This window comes from Syngnathus scovelli, chromosome 7, assembly GCF_024217435.2.
Source record: "Syngnathus scovelli strain Florida chromosome 7, RoL_Ssco_1.2, whole genome shotgun sequence".
Classification (NCBI taxonomy): domain Eukaryota; kingdom Metazoa; phylum Chordata; class Actinopteri; order Syngnathiformes; family Syngnathidae; genus Syngnathus; species Syngnathus scovelli.
Genome location: NC_090853.1, coordinates 9,956,578 through 9,970,838, shown reverse-complemented (window position 1 = coordinate 9,970,838; position 14,261 = coordinate 9,956,578). Strand labels below are relative to the sequence as shown.

The 14,261-nt window shown below is 39.3% G+C and overlaps 3 protein-coding genes across 3 annotated transcripts; 1 reads left to right on the top strand and 2 right to left on the bottom strand.

Annotated features, from left to right (window-relative positions):
- Positions 1–943: 943 nt before the first annotated feature.
- Positions 944–3,725, bottom strand: LOC125972624 (uncharacterized). Its single transcript, XM_049726445.2, has one exon. It carries the CDS (start codon positions 3,389–3,391, stop codon positions 2,183–2,185), a length of 1,209 nt encoding a protein of 402 aa, XP_049582402.1. The 5' UTR covers positions 3,392–3,725; the 3' UTR covers positions 944–2,182.
- A 157-nt stretch (positions 3,726–3,882) lies between these two features.
- On the bottom strand, positions 3,883–6,577 carry polr2i (RNA polymerase II subunit I). The gene is made up of 6 exons (XM_049726458.2): positions 6,355–6,577; positions 6,204–6,258; positions 5,947–6,020; positions 5,222–5,296; positions 4,275–4,326; positions 3,883–4,059 (listed from the first exon to the last, which is right to left on the bottom strand). The coding sequence occupies exons 1-6, from the start codon at positions 6,414–6,416 to the stop codon at positions 3,997–3,999; spliced, it is 381 nt and encodes a 126-aa protein (XP_049582415.1). The 5' UTR covers positions 6,417–6,577; the 3' UTR covers positions 3,883–3,996.
- A 1,325-nt stretch (positions 6,578–7,902) lies between these two features.
- lbhl (LBH regulator of WNT signaling pathway, like) lies at positions 7,903–13,862 on the top strand. Its single transcript, XM_049726451.2, has 4 exons — positions 7,903–8,288; positions 11,156–11,225; positions 11,520–11,814; positions 13,046–13,862. The coding sequence occupies exons 1-4, from the start codon at positions 8,203–8,205 to the stop codon at positions 13,123–13,125; spliced, it is 531 nt and encodes a 176-aa protein (XP_049582408.1). The 5' UTR covers positions 7,903–8,202; the 3' UTR covers positions 13,126–13,862.
- The last annotated feature ends 399 nt before the right edge of the window (positions 13,863–14,261 follow it).

Genomic DNA, 14,261 nt, shown 5'->3' with positions numbered 1-14,261 from the left:
GTTTTACTCCGTCACCATTTCAATTTTTTTTTTATTTCTTCAATCAAAGAGCAAAAGCAAAAGAAAAATAAATACAATTAAAAAAAAAGCAGCCATGTTGAGCTTTTTCTGTCTTTTCTTGTCAATAAAGGTTGGAAAGCAATGTTTTCCTATGTCAAACTCAGTGTGACATAATTACAATAAAAATAAATCCAATTAAATTTTAAAATAAAACACCAAAAGCCGCCATGTTGATCTTTTTCTGTCCTTTCAACAAAGGTTGGAAAGCAATGTTCTCCTATGTCAAACACAGTATGACATAACTACATGTTTACATACATTAGGTACATATTTGTGTGAAGATCACTTCGAGGCCATAAATATAAAACAGCAAAAATAAAAACGCAAAGTAAAAGGCTAATTGGACTTGTCTTGTGTCACATAATGACATTTTAACGCTGATATGCAAACTAGTTCATCACGTTCATAACCTTGACGCGTCAAGTTTGTAAACCAAGGATCGTTTGTAAAACTGGCAAAACGTGAAGTACGTCAATATGTTTTATTGCACTAGTGTGTGATATTTGATGTTAGGATTAGAGAAAATACCTGCAATATGCTGAAGAAGATGTTTGCTAAAACTGATCAATTCATTTTTATCGTGCTTGCTGTCATGGTTGCGGCCTGCAGGTATGCTTAAGAACTGTGAAAAGTGTGTGTGAAGAGAAGTGTTTCTGATGAGATTACCTGCATGAGACATGAAGATATTAGCTTTCTGCTAAAAGACAGCCAGATCAACTGTGGACCTCAGCAGGCCCCCAAAAATAGCTCAGTGCGCTTCAATCATCTTATTGTGTTTAGATTTTGCAACTAGTTACCTTATTGAAGTAACCAACTGAGATGAGCCCCAAACTGTAAAAACATACTCAAAAACCACACACAGTACTGCATTTTAAATGTGCTTTATTCAGACTGATATGACTGCTCACTATTATACAGCGTAAGTATTTCATGCAGGTTAACCGTTAACAGTTTTCGTCCACCCAAAAGAATTTCTTTCAGGCATAATCTTAATAAATGTAACTAGTAATTCTATGGGTAGTTAACATATTGATGAATATACAAACTCATAACGACAAAAAAAAACATCATTACTTCATACTATTTTACAGGTTAAATGAAAAACACTTGGCATATGGGCAAAACAAAAATAATGTGCTTAAGGGCTGTAATCTAATATCAATTTATTTTGACAGTTCAAATTAATATTTATAGCATTATAAACTTGGATGAAACATTCAAACTGAAGTCAAATAATTTAAAGACGATTCGCAATCACCAGAATGTCCACGCCAAAATGTCATATTATTATTCCATTTTTACATGCACCTTAAATATGTTTTCAAATTGTAATCATCACAATAACCTCTGAAAGCCCTTCTTTGCTCAGCAGTGAGACTATAGATAAAAAAAAGAGCTTTTTAGTGAGTAGTAAAATACACCATAAAATAAGTATTATCAATCAATTGATCAGAGTTTAATAAATTCTGTATTCAAGAACTGCAAATTAAATTATCCATTTCAGATTTGGTTTTACTCACGCATACTTACATTAATAACTTTTCTAACATGCTCCTCCCTTAAAGATATTTTACAATTGGCAGCAACAAGTATAATTTTATGTGGAAAGTTGTTTACTTCATGCTTTATTTGTTCGACTACTTTGTTATATTTCTTGATTTGACTTAGTTTTGCACCTCAAAATTTCAAGTGACATAGCTTATAGCATGCAGTATTCATTATTATGGAGAAAAGGTAAAAAGCCTACTAATGGTTTTCAGCTGCTTTAGGTGTGTTATTGTTGTCTAAACATATACTATACAAATGTTTGTAAACCCAGCATTAAGTTGTAGCATTTTGTATTGTTAATAAAACATGTATACACTGTAGCCTACTTAAAGCAAAAACAAATCTGTAGAACTATTCAAAACCTTTACAAATAAAAATAATTCTAGCAGAAAAACACACAGGCTAGGACCTAGGTGGAGTCGAGGTGGACAACAAATTTATAAAAATGTCATTGAACAAATTTGTGTCATAGGGAAACAGCATTAAATATTTGTTTTGGGAATTACTGATGGCTTTAAAACTCTATGTCCGACTGTATCAAATGCTCTTGCTCACAGGCTGTTTCCTGCATCTACTATGTTCCTAGACGAAGGGAGCAAAGGTCATCCCAGCTTCTTCCCAGGTCAGAGTGACTAGGTACAGACTGTCCGAGGGACGTCTTGTTAGCTGACTCTGAGTCACCACACGGTATTTTGAAGAAGTTGGCTTGCCCTGAGATCATGCCAAAAGAACGTTGATCCTGGAGACAACAGGTGCATGTTGGGATGGATGTAGAGAATTTTCGTTGCCAAGCGTTTTCCTCGGAGCAGAATCCAAAATCAAATTGCTCCTGGCGCGCTTTCACGAAGCTTGTGTGACCGCCGGGGCTTGTATAAGTTCCCCGTGATGTGTGTACAGGCGACGTAGACAAGTGCATGTGCGCATTCACGCGATGTTCTGTTTCCAAGTGGTAGGTACGCACTGATGATGGAAGCGGCATCAAGGGTGGTACCGGCGGCCAGTAAAAGGAGCTAGTGGACATCAGCCGAACCGCAGCTCTCCTGGATGCAAAGGAGGTACCAGTCCTGGTACCAAGTGGGATCCTACGCCGTAGTTTCCCCGAGGTGCTCCCGATGAGGACGTCCTCACTGCACGAGTCCAGCATCCAGTAATTTCCTTTGCCCGGATCGTCGTAATGGCGCGCCACTTTGACGAAACATTTGTTCAGACTCAAGTTGTGCCGTATTGAGTTTTGCCAACCACGTTTGTTGTGTCTGTAGAAGGGAAAGTTGTGCATGATGAACTCGTAGATGCCGCTCAAGGTTAGACGTCGGTTCGGACTTTGGCGAATGGCCATCATGATAAGAGCGTTGTAACTAAATGGAGGTTTGTCGGCTTTAAGGCAACTTTTCTCGTCTTCATCATTCCTCATTGGTTCAGAATCAACCAGTGCGCTCCGATCCTGATGACTGGATGTCTCCCGGTTTTTCCACAACAGGTTACTGATGCTGAATGAAGATTTGAGGCAAAAACCGTGCGGAATCTTGGAGGGTTCCATGTTTGGGATGACGATATATAAGAGCGCGGTTGCAAGCAGACGTGCGGTGAGGATCAAGACAAAGTGGCTCGGGAGCTCAAGTGGAACCTCTTTTGGGGAAAGCAGCGCGCACGAGCAAATGCGCATGATCACAGTGATTGCACAGTTGCTGCCAACCGTGTAACTCATGCCACCACCCCCACACTCCGGAAAAAAAAGATGAATTCCGTCCAAGACACACACGCGGGCGCGCACCCACTCACACATTCATTTTTTTCATGAACATCAAAAAATGTATTATACCAGCACAAGCAATCACTTTGACTTTAGAAAAACACAAGCTCGAGGGGTTACTGAAAGTTGTTTCTAAAATGTTCCCATTGTAAGTAATAAGGTAACTAAAATAGTGGAAGTGGATTTCAGTGGAGCACGTTTTTTCACAAAGCGCACAATTAAGGTGTCCATGCAGGCTGATGAGTCCCTCAGAAGAAATGAATGCTAATTTGATGTCTGTAAAAGCTTGATTTTTATTATACATAATGGCTGATCACTTGCATTGTGATGGTGTACTTAATTGAGTGCAAATCCACTTTAAGCTCAAGTTATTTGGCAACATTCGGACAGTAGCTCAAGAATGATATAAAAGTTATTGTCTTTGTACAACTACAGTACGATGTGAACAGTGCGATTTTATAGAAGTTACTTGTTGCACTTGACCATTGAATTTCTGATTCTGTCAATAAAATGACACACACCTGTCTTGGAAACAACGTATTGTATTGATAACAAAACTGTCTGAAAATGACAACTCGTAATAAAGAACAAATAAAACAACTATATTCAAAGGATGTCTGACAAAGTTGCCATGCACACTATTCTGTCCATCTATGTCCACAGTGAGGAGCTGTGCAGACGTAGTAAAGTCTCATTGCATCCTGTGTTGGGAGACACACAATGTATGGTTAGAATTGAACTCCTGAAGACTACTTCACTTACAGACCACAAACATATTCCATTGGATAGCCTGTAATTCTTTACAATTTATTTACAAGATAGGAAATAACAAAAATAATACCGTTTGATAAATTTGTGCCAATTAGTTCTTTATACAGTATTGATTTGAGGAGATGAATGTGCAAAAAATGATTACCTCAGCTTTCATGCTGTGTGACTGGAAGAACACTGCCTCCTTGTGACCGCACCTAGGGATAGACCGGCGCAAACCCAGCGTCATAACATGCAAACATTCACTGATACATCTGTATTTTTCATTCCATATGTATATAAATATATCAAATAAACCATATATATTAAATAAAACACACACACATGCATACAAGAGGTGTGCTTGATGTCGTCCATATCTTTATATTTTTAATTATTCCCTTGACACACGTGAATGAAAAAAGCGTAGTAGGGAGGTTGTTTCATCATGACTATGTTCTTCTCAGCCAGAAACTGCTCATGTAATTGTAAGGTGCGTTGACATGGGAAAGCAACCATGAGTTGTCCTGCCCATCATTTCATCTCTTGAGGAAATGTTGCAGTTTCTCTAAGGTTTTGTGACAACGATGTCTAAACTTTTGTCATATGTATATATGCATATCTTTTAGAAGTGTTTATCTTTTAGTAATCCCTTGATGATATGTAACTTGGCAAAGTGTTCTAGTGGCCAGGGAAGGTTAATGAAACATGTGAATGAATGTACAGTATACAGTGCGTAACATTAATGGGTATATTAAAATAATAATTATAAAATAGGAATATTTTGTAGAGCACACTATACCACAAAATATTCCCAGAAGCGAAAGTTATTGATTACAAATGTACATTGTCAACATGTACAAATGAAACTCAATGTTAGAAAAATGTGTACACGAGATATATTTTAGGGAGTGAGGAAAAAAAAATCAAATTCACAAACATTTCACCATATGCAAGTCTGATTATCATGAAGCACAACAGATGGAAAACATAAAACAAACAAACAAACAAACAAACAAACAAACAAACAAACAAACACATTTCATATAGAATGTATTCTTTTCTTTTCATTTCAGTATAAATGAGTGAGCACTGCGCAGTAGTAAAACTTACTTAGGGCAGGGATGGTCCTCTGTTCGTGGTAACGTTGGATCTTGAGATACATCAGCAATGATTTGGGTCAGTTCACTGCAGAAAAGGGAGAGAGGATTAATGTGGGTTAACAGGGAATAGCAATAAATAAGTTTTTGCAGCCTTAAATAAACTGATCTGCTGCATATGTTATCACATGTTGACATTTTTAACTAGCACATGTACATTTGAAAACATTTCCTTCATTTTAGCCTCACTGCAGTGCCAATGAATTTCATGATTCATTTTAAATTTTATCCATGTATTTTCTGTACTACTTATCTGGAGCCTATCCCATCTGAGATTGGGCGAGAGGCAGGGTTCATCCTAATTTAGTTATATTTTACGATTACTTTTGTATTCCTATAAGTAATACTTACATGTGACAGACAACCCTGTCTTTTGATTGTATTCATTTAATTTTCTCTATACGGAGTTTCTTTGCTTTTGGCGGGTTTTTTTTGTACAACACTTTTATCCAGTATCTTTTTAAAGCAATTATCAAATTTCATTTAGACTGGAACATTACACATTCTAATAGAAAGTCATTAATGAAAAATAGATACAGCGTTAAGTAACGTAAACTGAAACATCATTTAAAAACGGACGGTTGCTTGAAACAAGAAAATACAAGTACTGTAAACTGTTCACTTCATTTCAACACCCATTAATATATTGTTAAAAAATACAACAGAATTCATACTTACTCAACCTCATGGGTGATCTTGTTGACATATATGCAGCTGTTGTCCGCCTCTTGCTGGTAGTCACAATTTCTGCACTGTGAGATGATTTCAAAGATTAGAAATAAAAGTGGTAAATTAATTCCTGGCAATTACTGATATTTTTATGACCAACGAGCAACCCTGTGCGTTTCTGAAGGAATCACCATGGGGTCTGATTTCCACATGATTTTAAGCTATCGTACCAACAAGAAGCAATTTAACACATCTGATAAACTTACCGCGTAGAGTAAGATACGATTCTCCTTATCTTCTTTCGGATACAACATATTGTTACTGAAATAAAGCAAATACAACAAGATAACATCTCGATTAATATTTCCACTTAACAACAGCATAGTTGCTAGCTAGTTTTCCGTATCACAATCTTACCACTCCTGACAAAACCGGATCCCAACAAAGCCTGGCTCGTATGTACCGGTTTCCAAATCCATTGGAATGACTATTGTTTAAGGGCAAGAAAAAACTACTATCTAAATTTATTTCAATAACGTTAAACTGTATTTTAAAAGCTTGAGATGCAAACACAAACCACCCGTTGAAAACACACAAGCGCGCATGCGCGCTAGTCTGTTGCGTCTTTTGGTTTTCAGACAGCGTCTCTGTGTGGCTGGAGGTAAACCTTGCAACGTTAAATTCGTGAGGTGTACCGTGCTTGATTATTCTCATCTACATTTCGGGGTGTATCTCATTAATTTGAAATTGATTGGAAAGTTAATTTCTTAAATAGATTGTAAAATAAACATATGCATTATTCAAATCAATTAAAAACACAGGAAAGCCAATTCCCAACTAATTTCTGTACAGTGTTGAGAATAATACGCAATATATTTCCAATATCCATCCATCCATCCATTTTCTGAACCGCTTAGTCCCCACGGGGGTCGCGGGCGTGCTGGAGCCTATCCCAGCCGTCATCGGGCAGTAGGCGGGGGACACCCTGAACTGGTTGCCAGCCAATCGCAGGGCACACAGAGACAGACAACCAATCGCACTCACACTCACACCTAGGGACAATTTGGAGTGATCAATCGGCCTACCAAGCATGTTTTTGGAATGTGGGAGGAAACCGGAGTGCCCGGAGAAAACCCACGCGGGCCCGGGGAGAACATGCAAACTCCACACAGGGAGGGCCGGAGGTGGAATCGAACCCGCACCCTCCTAACTGTGAGGCGGACGTGCTACCCAGTGCGCCACCGAGCCGCCTATTTCCAATATCGAATTTTATAATTTCTTGAAATGGGGAATTCTGTTTAATTTTCAGTCTGAATAAAAATATTACAAAAACTTTAAATAGAGTATTTCCTCACCATGAAAAATATTATATTTCTATATAAAGAGACTGTCTGTAAGCCACATTGCCTCCTTTTACTTATACTTTACTTTTATCTGATAAACATACAGTATCAATTACACTAGCCCACCATCAACCTTTCACATTAAAAAAAAAAAAAAAAAGGACACAGACAAAAGCAGTCTACTTTGTGTTTTTTTACTGCCTTGTAGTTCCATGTACAGCCCACAGAAGGGTTGACACACAGCTGTCAAAAGAACTCTGTTTGTTTATCAGTCACCGGTGCCTGTTATATATTCCTCTCTCCCCCCCCTCAAGCTTGAGCCCTTGATCCCTGAGCTAATTCCATGATTCAACCAAGTCTAAATTTGCTGATGGCGCAGCAGCATGCAAAGTTCAGATTTCTAAAATGAGACAAAAAAATCTCTTAAACACAACGTAAACACATCACAAATTGTAAAAAAGTTTGAGCTACACTCAAACAGTCATGTAACTTGCTGTTTGTCAATAGTGCCCGCCATCTGTGCCCTTGCACATGCATTCACGACGCACTGTGCCAACTCATCAGAGGGGACTGTCAAGCCTGGCTGACGTCACCCATCAAGCCGGTGTAATCGAAAGAGACGCTAATCCAAAGCCTGATTGTGGGTCGGGCTGGTAGAGGGAGGACGAAGTCACAAGGAGGGAAGTTTGAAGGGAGCACATGTTGCCAAAGTTACACTGAGGCTCCTCAAGTGAAACAGGATTTGTTCTAATTGGAGCAAGGCTTTCAGGCACACCACCTCTTGCATCCTCATCTTTTGAGCATCTCTGAGGGTGTGATACACCCGCATCCAGGCCTCGTCCTGGACACCAACAGACTTACTGAGCGCTCCGCAGAGGGGGAATGCTGTGGGAGCTGCTCACCTCCTTCGGAACCCCCCATTATGCAAACTGCACCCACGGTTTTCACCACAGTGGATCTGTGTCAAGATGGAGAAGAAGAAGACTGTTACCTGACAGCAAATGAAGGGTAAGTGCAGGCGTTTTTATCGGAGGCAGAATTTTCATAATTAACTTTATTTAAACCTGAATTGGAAAGGTCATCAGTGATATATTTTTTAATATTACACCTGGCAATATAGATAATGATTTTTATTGCAGCACTCCTAGGCTGCCATTTTCCTTTGTTAATAATACTGTATACACAGTATTTTAAGCCGATATCCATTAAGCTTATTGAGAGTTGTGTTCATTTTCTGTAGATTTTAACATTGTGAATAAAATCCTTGTCCTCCCCATGAACTAAAAAAAATCAAGTTGCATCTTGCAGCATTTGAAGCGCATTTAGTCTTGGCACAATGTCTTTTATTCAGCAAGCTTAGCTGCTACTGTTGTGGTCCACATTCTGTTTTTGGCCGTGCAAACAAGATTGTGGAGTGAGTGGAAATGCACAGGTGTTCAGACTCAGAGAGAGAGAGTGTATATGAAGGGGATTACATGGAGGCTAAGCTTCTTCATAATAGCTCCTGTAAGTTTCCATCCCAGGTGGCACTAAAACAGCTTAGTGTGACACTCTTGTCATCGACATCATATCAGATTTTATTTTATTTGCTTGGATTGTACGCATTCCAGAAATGGGTCAAAAATGGCAACGTCCCATCCAAAGCTGATCCGGCTAGGATGAGAACAGATGAGCGTCCTGGTTTTTAGCCAGTGTTGTTTTATTTGGATTTTGCAATATAATTAAATGTAACTTGACAACAAATGCAGCATGCAGGTTCCCCATTCGCAGAAGGTCAGTTTGACAGAGAAAAGGTCGAAGTGGAAGTTCATAGGAAATATCAACCTTATTAGTGTATGTGTGTGTGTGTGTGTGTGTGTGTGTGCGGTGTGTGTGTGTGTGTGTGTGGCATTAATCACTTGCAGATTTTCCCCTTTTCCGCCAGGGCTCGGTAAAAGCACATTGCTTTGCAGCTGCTATGCAGGTGTACCTAATATTATGGTTGGTAACTCTGTTCTTCTTTTTGAATGGCCTATACCTGCATCTTTAGGTAGTACACATTTACAATAACTGACAAACATGAATAATCAATATGGATTTACAACTTAATGCCACCATGCAATTTTGTGTAAATTCCCTTTAGTGGGGATGCTATGCAACACCTGGCCAGCAGATAGAGCTGTGTGACCGGTTGTTATTGTCTGCAAGCAGCTACAATGTTAGCATGCTAATAATGCTCATCAGGTTTCTGTTACTGTTTTGTTTCTGTTGGATGGAATAACCATCTGAAGTTCACCATAGATTGATGGAGATGCTCAGATTACATTTATTTTGTCATGAGCCAAAAAATTCATATAAAAAGTGATCTCTAAATGGTTCGTCTGAATGTACATGAGACAAAATTTTACATTTGTGCAGTGCATGCATTTTATTCATAGTCACAAATAAACAGATTTCCCCCCCCTAACATCAGTTCATGCCCATACATTGAATAATATTTACCACTTTAGTTACTGTGTAGACTATTACACAATGACCATTTACAGTTGCAGCAAAGGAAACAGTTTGTGAAAGAAACTATTTTCACTAAAATGCCTTAGCTAAATCTTGCTGTTACTAAACCTCCAAAAGAGTCCAAAGCAGCTTCTATATAAAGTAACACTGAAATGAGATTTGTCTTTCAGCCGAGATGTCATTAAGGCGTAGGCACGATTTTAACAGATTGCATGCTACGCCATGACTCTGAGTCAAAGTACGAGTTAAGCAGGGAATGAGACAGAGAGAAAGCAATTAGAAAACGGAGAAAAATCAAGTAGTGAGGGAAATAAAAAAGAGGATTCAAGCACATTGCCAGTCCTTCTTAATCCCCCTCTCAGTTTTTATCAACACCCCAAAGTTATTTGAAGCTGGAGTGAAAGATTTTTTGAAGCGTCCACTGAACACACTGTGGGATCCACAGCAGGAATCTTTGTGAACTAAAGATAACAGGGGACCTTGGCATGTCTCGCATCAACTATCACATTTGGAGAGTGCAGCAAATGGTTGGTGGCAGATGAAACGCAGCGGCCACACTCCCACCCTCTCTTTCATAAGGAGGGCGTGGAGTCCATGTGTTCAGCATGGCTCACTGTCACAACATGAATTATGAGCAGCAGCAGACATAATCCATTTTTGTGCAAATATCTGTTTGACTCTGCGCTAATCTGCAGTGTGTGTGTGACTGTGTGTGTGTGTGTGCGTGTGTGTTACAGGAGACACCATGTGATGACACACACGCAGACACAGCCACATAATTCACTTAGTCTGGGAGCTTTAGATACGTGGGAGTGACCGTAAACCAGAGAACATAGAGCCTGAGAACAGCCAAAATTTAGCTTAAAACACAAGAAAGCGTTTATGATCATCTTTTGTATCAAATGTAAATGCTTGACAAGGACTATGTGGAGAAATGTCATTTCCAGACAGATTTTGAAGTATGTGTTAAACACAATAGTTTGGCAGGAGCTTTTTCCAAAACGTTTGCAAATGTCATTAATCCAGGAATGTAACTTGGACCACACAGTTTTGGGTTAGCGAGTGCATTTTCTTTCCAGTCCAGTTCTGGATTCTCGGGGATTCCGAATAGCCCCCAGAATGACATTCCGTCAAATTATGAAGGTTTTTAAGCTTAATTTATAATCACGTGACTTCTGGAAAATGGTTGCGGTTATGTCTAAGATCTCATAAAGTTGTTAGAAACGTCCATGAGCCTTAGTGCTGCTTTAAGCTGGTGATGGTATGGTCACCAGGAGGTAAATTATTTTCTGTTAAGGTTTTGACATCAAGTAAGTTGACAGTTTTTAATGGTCCACACAAGTCTACTTTGGTATACAGAAGTGCTTTTGTTGTGTCTGCAGAGGGATGGAGGAGCTTAGTGGTCAGGATTCTGAAGATCTGAAAAGGAAGAAACAACGATTGCCTTTCCAGGTACCTATTATCTTTATTCTGGTCATGTGAAATGCGTATTTCCAAAATGCCTCATTTGGCTCAGTGGAGAATGTGGTTCAGCCTCACAGACTGAGGTATGACGTTTGAGTCTCGGCTCGGAACTTTGTGTGGGATTTGCATGTTCTCCCCGTTCTTGTGTGAAATTTATCCAAGACATTTAAGCGTATTTGTTATGACATGACAAGGCTTATTCCAAATTCTATTCCACTCTCAGCTAAACTTCTTTAAATTATTAGTCCTAAGTGCTCAATTGCTCCCATTCATTTCCTCCAGATCTTTCCTGACCCAGTAGAGGTAGTGCTGGGCCCTGAGACATCTCTGAACAGCTTGGCTCAGAACCACCAGAGGGAGCGTCTACCCTCCATTGTTGTGGAGCCCACTGAGGTGAGCGAGGTGGAGAGCGGAGAACTGCGTTGGCCCCCGGAAAACATGGACATGGATGAGGATGAGGAAGACCTCTTTTTGGAGCAGTGCATTCCCCCAGCCAATATTGCTGACTGGGGAGAGGAGGATGAGGAGGAGAGAACATCAGTAATTCTGAGCCAACAGCAAGGACTGACACTCATTGGTGAGTTGGATGCATTGAGCTTTGGGTTAGGGTTAATTTTATGGTGGCATTCTGCTAGTTCTTATCTGGGTCACAGATGAGCCGGAGCCTAAACTAGCAGATTTTGAACCGAGAGGCGGGTACACCTCGCCCAGCCACTCCGAAAGCCCATTTGCGATACACTCACATTCCAAACGATTGACAAGTTAGTGTTCAATTTGTATATTTCTGGAAACTTGGAGGATGTAAACACACACAAACATGGGGAGAACATGCAAACTCCATATACGTAGAAAGGCCAGAGCTGAGTTTGAACCCTGAGCCTTAGAATTGTGAGGCACATGTGATAACCACATTCTCCACCATTATGACGGGCCATCTTTTAATTTTTAAGAACTTCAGAAAGGCCAGACAATGTCAAATGTTTTCTCCCATAACTTGTGTGGAAATATTGATCTCCGAATCAGTATAATTCTGACTGAACTGCTACAGGAAAAATGTAAGAGTTAATTATTGAGAACTTTTCATTGGAAGGGAAGCTGCTTTTTGTAATCCCTTTTGCAATTTGTGGCAGACTTTCTGTAAGGAGCAGCGTAGTATCTGTGCCAAATGTGATGGAGAACAATCTGTGTATTCTCCATCATAAACACTATGTCTGAATCGGATAGCTCAAGCTGCCCCGCCTCAATCTCTTGAGGAAATAAAGCCGTAACTGCGGCTTCATGCTGTTGGCGGAAGCCCATGTAAAATCCCGGGAAAACCACACTCCAAGGAACTTTTGGACTGTGTTCACAGCTACGCTGATGAAAATTGGAGGAGGGGATAGATTTGGGGTAGTGGATGTGGGGGCGGCTACTCCTCCAAAAATCCCTTTCATTTCCTTCACACTGATGTGGAGGTCAAAGATTCTACATCTTACAGCTGGAAAGATGACTTATCGTTCCACAATGGCCGTGTCTTGTGCAAACATCGAGGGGGGGTTTAGGTCACACCTAATTGCTGAGGGTGAAGACGTAATGGAATGGATTCTGATGTGGACTCAGGAAGTCCAGTCACTCACCCAAGAAGCAGAAGTGGCTTGACCAACGTATCATGACAAATTGTCTTTCAGCTTTTCATGAAATCATGCAGAAGTGGGTTGACCAAAGTATCATGATGTATTTGTCTTTCAGCTTCTCATGAAATCATGCCATGTTTATTCCAATATTTATTCATTTTTCTCTCAGTCCTTTTCCAATTTTCTGTTTTACAGACCTACAATCGGATGCGTTTCAAGATGACACTCCCACACTTCCACCAAGCTGTGTTTCGGCCCTCAACCGAAACCTCTGAAGACCCCGTGAGAAAACATTAATAAGTTGATCCGGGCAATGAAATATTATGAGCTGAAGGACTAAAGGGCAATGCTGAAAGTAGAGTATTTTTTCAAGTGCTGATAAAGAGCCGGTGAAGCTCACAAAGAAGCCATAAATGGACATGTCTACACACTTGGCAACACGCTGAGGAAGATCTTTACATAAACATAAATTGTAAAATGCAAACATTCATGGAATATTACCATTTCTGTGTGTCTGATTTTTGTTCAAATTTCAGAGCCATTGTTATTGTTCTTATGTTTCATTTCCCTAACTCCCATTTTTGAAATGAGTCTGTGAGTCACAGTGCCATAAGAGGACATGCTGGCTTTGCATATTATTTTGTTCCCTTAACGCTGTTCCCCAAAGATCCTTAAGCTTATTGGACTCTATTACCAAACCTTTTCAACCCATTGTTGACTTCAGTGTATATTTAGAAGACAAAGTTCTAATACTCATTAATCATCATAATATGAGGTCAAAGATTCTAACACAAACATGTTTTGAGAACTCATCATGTTGACAAAAATACAACAACTTTTGTTTGTATAGAGCAATTCAGATAAAAGTGATAACTATAGTCATGGATATTAATTTGGTCTTGTGTCTAGGCTGCCTGTGAATATTATGTACATACTATATACATATGATGGTGTCGCTGTATAAATGATAAAAATAAACCTGTCAATAAAGCATTTTGTTCTACTGCCACAATCCATGAATTATATGTACTTTATAGATTCACATAATTAATATTTATTACATTTTATAGAAGAAAAGTAAACATATACATCCATCACACTATTAAAATATAGTCATACATTACATTACACATTGCATTGTTCTTTGCAGAGTATAAATGATGCGTCTCTTACATATGGAAAAAGGACCATCCACCCATCCATCCCTCTAACTATTCATCCATCTGTTGGTCTGTCCACCCATCCATCCTGTAATGATACTGTAGTGGGCAGTAAACTCTCTGAATTGCAGAAAACAGTGCTCTTTACTGTAAAATACCATGGGTGTAAAAAATTAAAAATTTTCTTGAAAAAAAGAAATCAAAATTTTAATAGTTGGTTGATTATTTAAATCTGAAGCTGGTATTTCTGT